Here is a 14,187-nt window from a genome sequence, read left to right as displayed (position 1 = left end):
TTTCTTTTGAAACTTTGCCTTTTTCGACTGTTGTGTAAGATAGAAGGAATAAGGGAAAGATCTGTTTTGGACTGCTTTGAGATTTTTATACTTTATACCAGGACAAAACATGTAAGAATTAAGTTTATGTACAAAATACCTTAATTTTCCTTCAGTTTATTCAATATTTTTAATTCCTGTGGTTAAGATTGTTTACCTCTGGGTGCTAACCAATTTATAAGGAAAGGGGGTATTGAACAAACGAACAGTCCTGTAAGGAAAATAGCTAAGCAGGCTATTAAGATGTGTCTAATCCAGCACCTGGCGCACAGTAGGTGTGGGACCATTGCTTTATAAAATGTCTAATCTATTAAAACATGCTTGGACTACTGCCATGGTAACCAAATATTTTCTGTATATCTTCCGGTTTACCAAACAAATTAAAAATCATTCTAAAAAACATTTCTCTCGAGCGAAATGGCTATAAGGATCTTATTTTTCCGTGACAACTTTGGGTTAATCTAAAATATGGTACGTAGTTTTGCAAGAACTGAGGAGCAACACTCCCTTCACCAGGGATCTGACATTGGAGACTTACTGTGCACGTAGTAGTGACCAAAAGCTACTCAATTCACTTAGGTAAGTAACGTAATTACAACGATATCCACCCCCGTCAGGAAAGGGTTCAGGTTTAAGCATACACAGCAGGCCACCCTCTTTGGATCATGGCAGACTTCCTAGCGTTGGAAGTTGCTGCATTTGTTTATTTAGGGGTGAGGTTTACATATTTTCACCTGTTCTACAAACAGAACTAACTCCATTCATTCATTTATTCAGTCCACAGACGTTTCTTAAGAGCGTACCAGGGAAATAATAGTGAAGATGCGTGCCTACCCTCAAGGAACACACAGCCTGAGCGAAGATTTACTCTTCAAGAGTCATCAGGGTGGTGCCTTTATGGCGCCGTATCGCTGCTCTCAGGACCAGGTGCCCGAGGTACCGCTCTCCGGGGCTGGCCCTGGCAGGGTGGGGTCAGCCGAGCCGCGGTCATCGCTGCCTCTGTTGCTGCCCCCATTCTCTCCGTCCCGCGCAGTCTTTAATTTCGCAGCTCCGACCACCGGAAATTAGCCGCGGGCGGAGGGGACCCGGCAGAGAGCGGGTGAGCACCGCGTGGGGAGGGCGCGCCCGCCAACCTAGCCGGGCGCCTGCAGGACGCGCCGCCAGCGCCCTCTCCGCCGGGGGCTCGGCGCTCGCCCACCTCTTCCAAATTTAACCATTACCTAAATCCGAAGGGAAATGAGCAAACCTCTCGGATTGGGTGTCAAGGTATTTTCAGCCTTGTTGGGCGTATTTATCCCGAAGTGTTTCCACAACAAGCTATTTCGGGGCAGCGGGGCAGGTTTCGCTCTGCGGACGCCGCGGCCACTTGCCGGGCTCCAGGCCGGCGGCACCACCCGCCGGTGATTCAAGGCCCCGACCCGGGGGCGGCACGGCCCAAGCAGGCGGCGGGTGTTGGGGTGGGGGTGGGGGTGTCCCGGGCCAGAGGGGCGGGGAGACCTCCTCGGAGCTGGTTCTCCAGTCAATCTGTGTCCTGAATCTGTGACTTCTTCTCGCTGCGGAAGTCTCCCAAGAGCCAAGAATGGTTCATTTTCTTTTGAGTCATTTCTAGTGCCCTCCGGGTCTCCCCATCCCCCGCAGTCCCACAGAGCAAAAACGCCGAGGACCTCCTGGGAGACCGGCTGAAAAGACCGGGCCCCCTGTCCGCCTCCTAGCCCCTTGCGCAAAGGAGCGCGCCCAGACTGGGGGTTGGGGGGGCAGGTCTGAGAGGTCTAAGAGAGCTACTCCTTAACGCTCAGGAAGTGAAGCTTGTGGTTTTGGGGGCTGAGCTCCGAAGGAGATTAAAAAAAAAAAAAAGAGCGCAGTCTCTCCCGAAAGCAACTCAGTTTGAAAACTCTCGGAGCGCAGTGCCCGCGCCCTGACCCCGCAGGTAGGTCCGCTGCGCTTGTTCTGCGCCTGCCCCCCTGCTGGGGGCGGCAGCGGGGGAAAAACCGGGCACCGCCACTGCGGGGGCGACCAGAGGGCGCCGCCTGGTTCCCTGCCCCCCGCAGCTGGCCACTGTGCGGGAGCCCCGAGAACCCTATCCGCCAGGGATTTGGACGCAGGGGAGCAGGATTCATCCGGGAAGGAAACATCTGGTGGGGAGGCGGTGGCAGCTGGGCTCGGGAGGCTGTCCCTCGGCGCCTCCACTCCCGCCTTCCCGGGCCCAGACGGTGAAGAGAAGCCTCGGCCCGCGTGCGCCCCGGGGCCGCCCCGCCCTCCCGCCGCCAGCTGCTGCGCGAGGTAGCCTTCCCACGAGCTCAGCCCTCGTCCCTACCACCCCCAATCCATTCCGCTCTCCCAGGATCGGGTCGGGCCAGCCTGCAGGAGAGAGGGGCGCGGGGCTCGGCCTGGGTGGAGAGGACGCCTCTGTGCCCGCCTGATCCTGCGCGGTCCCAGGCAGCACAGGCTCAGCGCCCGAGGGGACAGTTCCTCCTCTGCCCCCCACCCCCCGCTCCGCCCGACTTCGCGCCGACGCAGACCCACACCTCAGCAGGGCCCTCGAGACGGTTTCACCCCGTTTTCCTTTACCTCTGAGTTTCACGACTGTCTAAGGAATTCGTTTTTGCATTTGTGGTGTCTAATTATACGGCCGAAGTGGCAGCTCACGCAGAGGCCCAGGGGAAACTGTGGTGGCAGAACGGCGTCCTGGGGCAGCCCCAGCACTTCCAAGCCTCGACCTTAGGGGCGGACTCAAACGGGGACAGGTGGCACCCCACCACAGTGGGACGTGGAATGCCCTCTAAGGAACCAGTCCCTGAGAACTCGTTTTGAACTCGGAGCGCCAACGGGCAGACTTAGGTCCTGCATCCTGCCCTGAGAGCCGCGCTGCTCCTTATCTGGCAGCCTAAGCCTCGCGAAGGCCAAGAACGAGGGGTCTTGCAGCGACCCCAGCACCCTTGTTTCTGAACTAGACAAGACCATGGACAGCCGCTGTGCCCGAGGAGCCTGCTCTCCCATGTGAACCCGGCCTCCATCGAGAGGAAGGCAAATTCGTTTTCCCCAGACCTAGGAGCCGGTCTGGTTCCGCCCCCAGCAGCCCCGCGCTGAGCTGGAGGCGCTGCCCCGCCTAACCGCCGGGCTCAAGTTTCGACCCCGGGATTAGGTGAACTGATTAGGGGTTAATGAGAGCGGCGCCGCTGCTAGCTCCCTTTCAGGCCCCCGCCTGGACCCCCGCACTCTGGCCGCCGCGGAGCACCCTGCGCTCTCCCGGTCCGCTAAACTGTGGGTTCTCCTCGGACTCCAGACCGCGCGCGGTTCAGAGCCGGCGTGCGCGAATCGGGCTCGACTTCCCCCAGAGAAGGTTTTCGGTGAGCAGAACGAAAAGTGCTTTTTCCTAAGACTTGGTTTTCCGAGGTTAGGTCTCCATGGTCTAGAATGTCTTGCCCCAGACTTTGTCTGCCTCCGCCGCACTTGCGCCTCCAAACCAACATTTTCCTTGAGTAAGGCACGAGCAAGGAGGGAGGGAGATCACCGGGATGCGAGCTCCACCGGGGGCCGGGGTAGGTTCTCTGTCATACCCCCTCCCACCACCTTCCTGTTCCTTTTCTCTCCTGGCTTCTTTCTCCTGCCTCTGCTGCCCTCAGCCCCTCTGCTTTTGTCACCCAACCCTGCTCCTCAGTCGGCCTAGTGCGCTCCTTCCATCCCACCCCCCTCCAGTTTCTAGCGGGATCTTGGAGGGCTTGGCTCCTAGCCCCCTCCCGGTCCTCCACCAGGAACACATCTCCCAGCCCTAAATTGATCAGCGCGTCCCTGCCCTCCTCCCCAGGCCGAAAACAGGGCCAGGCAGGCAGTGAGTGATCGAGTTTAGGGTAACTGGACAGTTGGGGACATCAGCTCTCCGGTGACTTTGATTGTGAGACCGAGTTTTGCTAGGGAAGGGGAGGGGCCAAAGGGGTGTAGGCAGGGCAGAAGGAAGAGGCCTGAGCCCGGGCCCCGGGACGGGTTTTACCGCTCAGCTGTGGCGGCGGCGGCGGGCTCGCGCCACCTGTCCGAGTGCCACCTGGTGAGCGCGGCGCAGCGGGGCCAAGCCCCTCCTCCTGGGGGCCTTCCTCCCTCCTCCCGGCCGGAGCTCTCTCTCCACCCGGCTGCCCAGTCCCGGGCGCCGGGGCGTGCGGACCCGCGTTTCCATCCGGTTCTTCTCCTCTCGCAGGTCTGCGGAGAGCTGGGGCTGAGCAAGCACTCAGGGTAACAGTGGGCTGACTGCCGCTTCAGGGAGCGGAGTGGAGAGCGCGCCCGACCACCATGCCGCGTTCGTTCCTCGTCAAGAGCAAGAAGGCTCACAGTTACCACCAGCCGCGCTCCCCGGGACCCGACTATTCCCTCCGCCTGGAGAATGTCCTGGCGCCAGGCGGAGCAGGTACGGAGTGTGAGAGCCGGACGGGGCTCCCAGGGATATAGATTCTGAGTCCCGCCACACCATCACCCAGGAACCCGCCAGGGAGACCCTGACACCCCATTTGCTGCCTTTTCGATTCCTACCGTCCGCGTGCCTTCCGGGATTGTTGCTGAGGTGCCAGGGCCTCTTTGATCCCGCCAGGTCTGGGAAAAGAGGAGAACGCTGGGGTGCCACGGTCTGGGGGGCGCCACTTGAGAACCACCGGGCCCAATCAGGCCCAGCCTGAGCTCCTATCTTCCCTCTTCTCCGCAGGCAGCACCTCGAGCGCAGGCGGGGCGAAGACGGAGCCCCGGGGTCGCCTGTCCCCCGAGTCACAGCTGACTGAGGCCCCAGAGAGATCCTCCGTATCTCCCGGCAGCTGTGAGGGCAGCGTCTGCGACCGAAGCTCAGAGTTTGAGGATTTCTGGAGGCCTCCATCGCCTTCTGTGTCTCCAGGTAGGAACCTGTTGGGAGCTCTGGGGCCGGGGCAGCAGAGAATAAACTGTGGCGGCTGTGGGTGGAGAAATGTTAAATGGGTGGCGGAGAGAGCTTGTTCATGGGGTGAAGGGCCTGTGGGGCAGGCATCTGGCTTCTCTGGGACTATTTGCTGCTTGGGTCCGAGGCGGCTGAACCAGGGTTGTTCTTTCCTAACATTCGTTCGACGGAGATTGTTGGGGAGAGAAAATAAGTCGTCTTGACCGACAGCAACCTCGACGTTTCGTATTCTCATCAGTTGACTGTTTAAAAAGAGCTGGAATCCCAAAACCCAGATCCCTGAGTCTCAAATGGAGGACTGGGCAGTCTTTAAAACTTCTTCTGGCTCCCGTAGCATCGGGCCTGGTGGAGCTGGGCGCCAAGCGGGAAGGAAGGGTCGGGACGAAAATCTCTGCCCTTCTCTGAGTCTTCCTACGTGCGGATTGGGGGCCTGTTTCAGTTTTCGTTCTGCCGGGTTGGCCCAGCCTTGGGGACCAGGCCATTGACTTCATTTCTAGACAGCAGCTGAGGTTTGAGCAAACGTTGGGTGGGAGCAAGTCTTGGGTTCTGGCCAGGGAAAGAGAACCCAAACCAGACAGATTCTGCCAAGTGCCTGTTATTTCCAGATTGCATTTACTAGTTTTAAAAGACAGCCCCAACCCCAACCCACACTCAGTGCATTGACTTGGCTAAAGCCATAACTCCAGGGAGTGTGTCTGGAGCCTCCGACTGGAGGATTCTAGTTGGCTGTTTAGGTCAAGGCCTGCAAGACTGGATGCCACCAGAATCTCTCCGACAGAAACCTGGGGTGCAGCCTGTCACACTAACCGCTAGCCTGGAGTGTGTGGTGGAAACAGATTTGTAAATCCGTATGCAAAATGCAGAAAGCAGAGCTTGGGTATTTGGTTTTATAAAAATTCACGTTGGGCAGGGCGTGCAGAAGGCCACGAATATGGGAAAGCTAGGTCCCCGGTAGGTGGTGGCTAAACCATAATTGTAAATTGTTATTATTCTCTGAGAAATTTGGGGTCCCCCCATATAACTATGATAATAATGAGAATAGGAGTATTTGGCAGGCAGTTCAAGCTCCAAACCCTCTTCCCTCTGCCCCTTTGCTACCTGCAATGGCTATTTAATAACTGTTAGGAATGTTAACACCTTCCCGTTTTGTGTTTTTTTGTTTTTCAAACAGATGTCTTCGCTAGGCCAGGCCGTATTTTATTGGTCCTCTCCTTCCCTTCTTATCTATCCCGGAAAGTAAAAGACGGAGTGGGAACCTGTAGGGCCCGGGAGAGTGTTGGTGCTGGACGCTGAATCCTCTGCGTAGAAGCACTGTCCAGACGCTAACGGTGGCCACCTTCTCCCGCTTAGCTCAGCTCAGAACATTTCTGTAGCACAGACAGCTTGGCGCGCTTTTCTCTGCGGGACCGCGAAGTGCTCGGGTCCCTCCAGAAAAGACCCTCCTAACACTTCCGCTCCCCTGGCGCCGAATTTACCCATCTCCTCGACCGAGGTCATTTTAATTATCCGTTTGCCACCCTGCCGCCTCCAGTGATCCTCGAGGCCACAGAGACCTGGTGCGCGTTTTATCCTGGGGGCGTTATGGCACCTAGCGCGGCGCCGGGCGCACTGAGTACTCCGCCAGTGCCCGGCGACTGGCAGACGCCACGGAGCGGCCTCCGCCCCGCCGTCTGAAGACTAACCCGACGCCCCCTTGTGCCTCCACAGCCTCGGAGAAGTCGGCGTGCCCGTCGCTGGACGAAGCCCAGCCCTTCCCCCTGCCCTTCAAGCCGTACTCCTGGAGCGGTCTGGCGGGTTCTGACCTGCGGCACTTGGTCCACAGCTACCGGCCGTGCGCCGCCCTAGAGCGCGGCGCCGGCCTGGGCCTCTTCTGCGAGCGCGCCCCGGAGCCAGGCCACCCGGCGGCGCTCTACGGCCCCGAGCGGGCTGCGGGCGGTGCGGGGGCCGGGGCGCCTGGGGCAGGCAGCGCAGGAAGCGGCGCTGCGGGCGGCGCGGGCCTGGGGCTGTACGGCGACTTCGGGCCCGCGGCGGCAGGGCTGTACGAGCGGCCGACGGCGGCGGCTGGAGGGCTGTACTCGGAGCGCGGCCACGGGCTGCACGCGGACAAGGGCGCTGGCGTCAAGGTGGAGTCGGAACTGCTGTGCACCCGCCTGCTGCTGGGCGGCGGCTCCTACAAGTGCATCAAGTGCAGCAAGGTGAGGCTCTCGCGCGCCTGGCTTTGTCGGCCCCGCGCCCGCGCCCCCGGCCCGCGCCCCGTGGCCCCTCTCAGCGGCCTTCTCCCCGGCCCCACCCGCCTCAGGTGTTCTCCACGCCGCACGGGCTCGAGGTGCACGTGCGCAGGTCCCACAGCGGCACGAGACCCTTTGCATGCGAGATGTGCGGCAAGACCTTCGGGCACGCGGTGAGCCTGGAGCAGCATAAAGCCGTGCACTCGCAGGTAAGCGCGGCGCGCATGGCCGCGCGCGACCCTGTTCAGGTTTTCGCATTCGGGAGTGTTCTGCGTGTCTGTGCAGCACCGGCCACCCTCCTGGCAGCTTTTCCCTTGGGTTTCCCCGGACCGCCCCCAGTCTCCTCCATCATGTCCCTTTGCCCAGAGGTAGCGGTAGGTGTGTAAGGAAAGGTGGCCGGATCCGCCTTCGAGGCAGCCCTGGAGTTTGGTGTTACATCATTGTTAAGCCTCCAGAGGGTGATCCCGACCACTACTCTGGGTTTGAGGAGGGTTTCTAAGCTTTCTTGCTGCGGATATATCAGATTTATTAGCTCCGGGTTTTGTGTGTGTGTGTGTGTGTTTAAGATCTTTTTTATTTATTTGACAGAGAGAGAGAGATCACAAGTAGGCAGAGAGGCAGGCAGAGAGAGAGAGGAGGAAGCAGGCTCCCCTCCTAGCAGAGAGCCCTATGCAGGACTCGATCCTAGGACCCGGAGATCATCACCTGAGCCAAAGGCAGAGGCTTAACCCACTGAGCCATTCAGGCGCCCCAGCTCTGGATTATTTTATTTATTTATTTTTTTGTCTCGAGTCTTTCCACTAAATGGCTGTCACTTAATCTTTATTGACCCCTCCCAACTGAAAAGAAGGCATGTTTGCTCATTTAGAGCGTCCAGTAGCATATCTGTCCTGCTATTACTTCATTCATTCCTTTATTAGTATTTGTTGTGCAACTTCCAGCTGCTAGGCTCTTGAGAACCCTATAACACACCAGGTCCCTGACAGGGTGCCACTCCGGAATTTTTTAGTTTAATTGAGTGACAGAAGGTAGATAATTAAGTACACAAGTAACTATGACAAGCAAATGCTTACTTAGAGAGATTTATTTACTAAAAAGAGTACTATTTTTCCATTTCAACAGGAGCTGGAGGGGGTGGTGGTCTCAAGTGACTGAAATCTAAACCCCCTGTTGAGGAGGGTGGAGAAGTGTTTGTAAATGGGTGTCAAAAAAGCAGGGTGGGGATACTTTTTTGCTGTGGGGTGTGGAGAGTTGTGGGTGAAAAGTGTTTGGGTAGAAAAAGTGTTAAAGGGGAAGAGGCTGGGGTGGGGAGGGCAAAGGCTGGAAATAAATCTGGGGAGAGGGAAGATGGGGCAGGCTGAGTGAAAGGGGAGCCTGAAGGAAGGGAGAGCCCTGGTTTGGGGGATTTTGTGGTTGATGTAGTGGTGAAGAAGATGGCAGCCTTCATGACTACAATAGGAATGCCACGTCTTTCTACCCACAGGAACGCAGCTTTGACTGTAAGATCTGTGGCAAGAGCTTCAAGAGGTCATCTACGTTGTCCACACACTTGCTCATCCACTCAGACACCCGACCCTACCCTTGTCAGTACTGTGGCAAGAGGTTCCACCAGAAGTCAGACATGAAAAAACACACCTTCATCCACACTGGTAAGCTGAAGGCCCTTAGCTTGTCTGAAAACACCTGTTGAAGGCTGGCATGGAAGAGCATTGTTCTTCCCCCTGACGCCAATATAATTCACCTTTGCTGTGATATTCTGGCTACAGAGTGAGTGGTAGATGAGGCCTTCTAGATGGAGTTAATCACTGCAATGTGTTCAAGAAAACAAGGGGGCAGATTCTCTTAGATTCATTTACATACAAGGTTCTCCCCAGAGGGGACTTGGTGTGGGGCTGCATTTGAAGAACCACTCAGCTGGTCAACCTCAGGTTCTCCATCTTTGCAAAGACTATTTCCCTCTAGTTTAGCTGCTTCCTCTAGTTTAGCTGCTGCTCCAACTGCTGCCTGCTCTGGGTGAAATACTAAGCTCCAGAAAGTGAGGTCTTTCCCTAGGGCTCCCTCCCAGCCTTTTAGGGGAGCAGAAGGCATTATGTGTGGTCTCTTGGCTGAATTTCTTGCAGTCTAAGAGCTTTCTCTGATTGAGGAGGAAAAAACAAGGGTAAATATTACTAAGCTGTCTGCTAAGCATTTTTTAAATGTATTATCTCATTTTATGCTCACAAGAACTCTGGGAGGTAGAGACTATTCCTTATCCCCATTCTAGAGTTGAGGAAAGTGAGGCACTTTCAGGGTCAGGTAAACTGTCCAGGGCCCTGCCCCTGACAGCAAGCGGCAGGGCCAGGACTTAAATTCAAGTCTTTCTGACCTCTAATATCTATTATCTTGATGACTTACTGTTTTCTATTTTCAGAGTCATTAGGGTTGGTAGATGTAGAAAGCTTCTGTTCACTAACTGCCTTTTTCAAAATATCAGTAAGTTCATGCCATAATAATGGTAATTCTTTACCTATTATAATACTTTATAATTTACAAACTGCTTTGAAACCTATTCCTTCTTTTAAAAAAATCTATCCCTCCCCTTTTTAAGATTTTAGTCATTTATTTGAGAGAGAGACAAAGGGCATAGTGGGTTTGGGAGGGGGACAAGCCAACTCCCTGCTGAGCCAAACATGTGGCTTGATCCCAGGACCCTGTGATCATGACCTGAGTGAGACACTTAACTCACTGAGCCACCTAGGCACCCCATCCCTTCTTTTGATCTTCACTTCCACCCCAGTAAGTAGCCTTAGGGTGATTAAACCATGATGATGAAATGATTTACTAAAGATCAGACTGAGAGTAAATATTAGGGCCATGGAACGCTCTGTATTCCAATTCTGGGATCTTTCTCTAACATTTTGATTGTATTTCAGTGGGAGTTTTTATGCCAGGAGCAGTCTCTTTAATAGTAAATAAGAGAAGTACAAGAGACCCAGAATTTTATTTTATTCCGGAATATGAATACCGATTCAAAACAAATTTCAGTGTGTTCCAAACACTTACATTTGATGCTCATAAATATGTTTGGGCAGTGTAGATATCCCTTTAGAAAACCCAGAAAAATATCCTACTTTAATCATGACCCCTTACTTGAAATTTCCTTGTAACTCACTCCTTTTAAGTAAAAGTATTCAAGACCCTTACCAAAACGCAACTAGGATCATGACTCAATGAAACTTTAAGTCTTTATCAAGCATTTACCTCATAGCTAGAATTTGTTTCTCAGATTTGTTTGATCCTAAAGGGATAAGCTAAGTTTTGATGGGTGCTTCCTTATCAAAGAAATGAGAAGCATGAAGACAGAAAGGGGCATAGCAAGGGGGACAGAAGTTTCCTCAAAAACAAACCTCATCTTAAATAAATTAAAAAAAGAAAACGAAACAAAACAAGCCTCATCTATTTTGTGCACTTTTCTAAGACCAAACCCTGACAGTAATGCCATGCTGAGGCTCTTTGGAAATTCATGCTATTTACCCAAATATTAAACAGCACATGAACTGGGGTGAAAGGCAAAACTTTTCCTTTTCCTTTTTTTTTTTTTTTTTTAAAGATTTTTATTTATTTATTTGGGAGAGAAAGAGACAGAGGGTGGAGGGAGGGTAGGAAGAAGAAGACTCAAGCAGACTCTGTGCTGAGGACAGAGCCAGACAGGGGACTTGATCTCATGATCCTGAGATCATGACCCGAACTGAAACCAAGAGTTGGAGGCTCAACCAACCAAATCACCCAGGCGCCCCCGAAACTTTTTCTCTTTGTTAGTTATTAATTTATGGTGAAGACTTGCTAGGATATAAAGAATCCTTATAAAAAGAAAATAAAACCAAGTTGGAAAGGATCCACTATTTAAGAAATTCTTTGTGACCCAAATGTGGATTTTTAAAAATATGACTTTGAAACATGTCTATGCTTCAGATACATTCTATTGTCCTTCAAGGGCAAGAAAGAGTGCAGGCTCACTGGTCCATACAAACCAACACCCACTTGGAAACACAGATTTGAAAACTTCCTCTGAATTAGAGCAGAGTCACATGGCCCCCACCCCCACATTGAACATCTGCTGCGGGTGCTCTCTGCTTCTAAAGTCAGGGGTGTCTTGCCAGGGTGGATTCAGCTGTGAGTCTGGGCACGTGGCCTTTGCTGTTTCCGTTTAGCAGGAAACGGTTTGAGGCCTTTTGCTGGGAGCCCACACTCAGAAAGTCTCCCTTTCACCTGGTGCACCCGTGACTTCCCAGGACTTGGTTGCAACACGTCACCCTCCAAGTCACTTGAAGGCCTCACACTGTGATGCAGCCAGCTGCTGCCAAGAGCATGTGGGCCACAGTGAGTCCCCTGCAGCTTCATCATAAACTCACACTCCGCCCCCCTCCATTCCTCACAGGTGAAAAGCCCCACAAATGCCAGGTGTGTGGGAAGGCGTTCAGCCAGAGCTCCAACCTCATCACCCACAGCCGTAAGCACACAGGCTTCAAGCCCTTTGGCTGTGACCTGTGTGGGAAGGGCTTCCAGAGGAAGGTGGACCTCAGGCGGCACCGGGAAACCCAGCATGGGCTCAAATGAGGGCCCTGGCTGGCTGCAAGCAGCAGTTACACAACACTACGGAGGGCAGCCTCCCCTCTTGCCACCGTCCACGTCTGACTTCCCAGGCCCTCCAGTCCAGTCCAGAGCTCCCAGCAGGGTGAGCCCCTTCACCTCACTTCCGGGAACTGCAAGAAGGGATAAGTTACCTTTTCAAAGTTCAGCCCAGAGGGGGAACCAAATGACTGACTGGGCTTTGGACATGTTGAATAGGCTCCTGGACACCTCGGGCCTCGAAGTTAAGAGGGGATCAGCTAAAATTTCGGGCCCTGAAGTTCTTCCCATTCCCAGCCCTGCTCCACAGACAGGAAAGTCCTTCGAGTTTTTTCCCTCCTCTTGCCCCACCTCAGATACTTGTGTGGAGGAGGAGAAGTCATCATTTACAAGGTGGACACGTGCTAATGCTTTTATCTAGAATGAAAAATGAGTGTTTTTTTTTTTTTTTTCTTTCTGGGGAGTCTGTTAACCCCTTTCTACTGGGTGCTGCCTATCAATCTTGGAGGAATCAATTCTCCTACTCGAAGACTGGTTCCGGAAATGATGTGGGGAAGGAGCTTCATACTTTTGAAATTACAAAGTACCCTGGGCAGCCTGCAGCAGGCGGGAGCAGAAGAAACGTGGACTTGGTGGTGAGAGGAGAGGAGAGTCCTCTCTGCAGGAGGCTTGTGAAGGCTCCATCACTGGAGGCGGAAGGACAGACCACCACCTCTGGACAAGATCCCATCCGCTCACCCAGCAGGTGTTTGCTGACCACCAGGTCCCAGGCCTGTGCTAGGCATTGGGGAGCCAGAGATTAAAGTTACGGCTGTGCCCCTGCCCTCAGAAGCTAACAGTTGAACCCCCAAGTGACTGAACCTGTTTTTTCCCTCCTAAGGAATTCAGAGAAGACCAAACAAAATCTTGACTCTTCTTTTCTGACATGTTTGGATTTTATCAAACATAAACAACAACAAAATAGCTGAAGAGATACTTCCAAGATCCGTGTGTATATTCAGTTTTTTACTGTTAAGCTGATATTTTTAAGATGTCTAAGCTAGCAGGCATGTGGAGTGACCCTTCATGTGTACTGTAAAGAAAAAAAGTGGTATTTTTACTTTGATGAGGTCTGTAAATGTTTTTAGATCTTCTGGAGTGCATTATGTTTGTTAATACGTATTTATTAGAATGACGTTTTAAGTTAATAAAGTATTAAGACTCTGACCTATTGCTTTTCCTTTAGGCAGGGAATTTGGGAAAGACCTTTGTTTTAGTCTGTGGCAGGAGTTGGCACTGAAAGAAACCACAGTGGGGTATTAAAAGCAAAGCAGACCAGCCAATATCCAGAAGAGAGTAAAATCCAATTGCTCATTAGCTTTCTCTTTCTATACCTCTAAGATCCTTTCTTTCTTAACAGAAAAACAAGGTATACAAAACTAAGCTCCTACCTTATAAAGTCGCTAGTGGGTCCACATGAACACAGGTGCTTCTGAGGAGTTAGGGCTGCTTTTGTTTGTTGGTTGGTTGGTGGGTGGATTTGGGGTTTTTTTGTTTTTGTTTTTTTTACAGGCCTGACGGCTCCAGATAAATAAAGAAATCACAGGTCTTAGGTCCAGAATTTGAGTGTTAGTCAAAGCTCTGTCACCAATATGTTGTATGACTTAGGCACCTTCTTTGGCCTCCCTGCTTCCAATTTCCTTGACCATAAAATGTGGATACAGTTCTGTCATTCCAATCCAACCCTGACTATTTGATTCTGTCGAGACTGGAAGGGAGAGAAAGTATGTGATACTGGTTAGTTGCCTCACCTAAGGCAAGTCTCAATCTAAAGATCCATCAGGGGCAGTAAAATTGGAATTTGGGTTATTTCTGGCTCTATCCCACCTGTGGGAGTTTCTTGCATGAATCAGTCCTTTATGAGAATGAAACCAGAATAAAGGAATAAGGTCCTGACCTAGATGCCGACTACCTGTGCTCATTCTAACGTCTCCCAGCCAAGCTATGCATGGTTCAATGGTGACCGTTGAGTAGACTGTCCATTTCAGTTCAAATCAACTTCACACATATTGACTAGGTACCTAACGTATGCCTGGCACTGTTATAGGTGGTGGGGACACAGCAGTGAGCACTGTGTCCTGGGAGGTTTATTTATTGGGTCACTGCTGAATCTTTAGCTCCCAGAACAGTGCCTGGCACACAATAGGAGATCAGTAGGCATTTGCTGAGATAGTAGGTAAATAAGCAAAGAAAATAAAATCCTGCTTCATCTTGACAGTCAAGTCTTTACCCACGTCTGCTTTCTAGAGCACAATCGGAAGAGAAATTGCTTGAGACTTTAGGAAACCAATTGAACATAGGACTCGCTTGAGCTGGTGGGTAAGGGGGCTTCGACACTGCTTTTCTCCATTCTCACCAAATCTC

At 52.6% G+C, this 14,187-nt stretch overlaps 1 protein-coding gene across 2 annotated transcripts; it reads left to right on the top strand.

Moving 5' to 3' along the window:
* Positions 1-932: 932 nt before the first annotated feature.
* Positions 933-12,990, top strand: GFI1 (growth factor independent 1 transcriptional repressor). 2 transcript variants are annotated; one of them, XM_044236451.1, is made up of 7 exons: positions 933-975; positions 4,229-4,435; positions 4,727-4,909; positions 6,656-7,143; positions 7,248-7,385; positions 8,660-8,825; positions 11,594-12,990. In XM_044236451.1, the coding sequence occupies exons 2-7, from the start codon at positions 4,321-4,323 to the stop codon at positions 11,770-11,772; spliced, it is 1,269 nt and encodes a 422-aa protein (XP_044092386.1). In that variant the 5' UTR covers positions 933-975; positions 4,229-4,320; the 3' UTR covers positions 11,773-12,990. The 2 variants fall into 2 exon arrangements, with proteins under 2 accessions (XP_044092386.1, XP_044092385.1); XM_044236450.1 differs by lacking the exon at positions 933-975 and adding an exon at positions 1,937-1,966.
* The last annotated feature ends 1,197 nt before the right edge of the window (positions 12,991-14,187 follow it).

This window comes from Neovison vison, chromosome 2, assembly GCF_020171115.1.
Source record: "Neovison vison isolate M4711 chromosome 2, ASM_NN_V1, whole genome shotgun sequence".
Lineage (NCBI taxonomy): Eukaryota > Metazoa > Chordata > Mammalia > Carnivora > Mustelidae > Neogale > Neogale vison.
The sequence above is the reverse complement of the archived record's forward strand: the minus strand, read 5'-3'. Positions and strand labels throughout refer to the sequence as shown.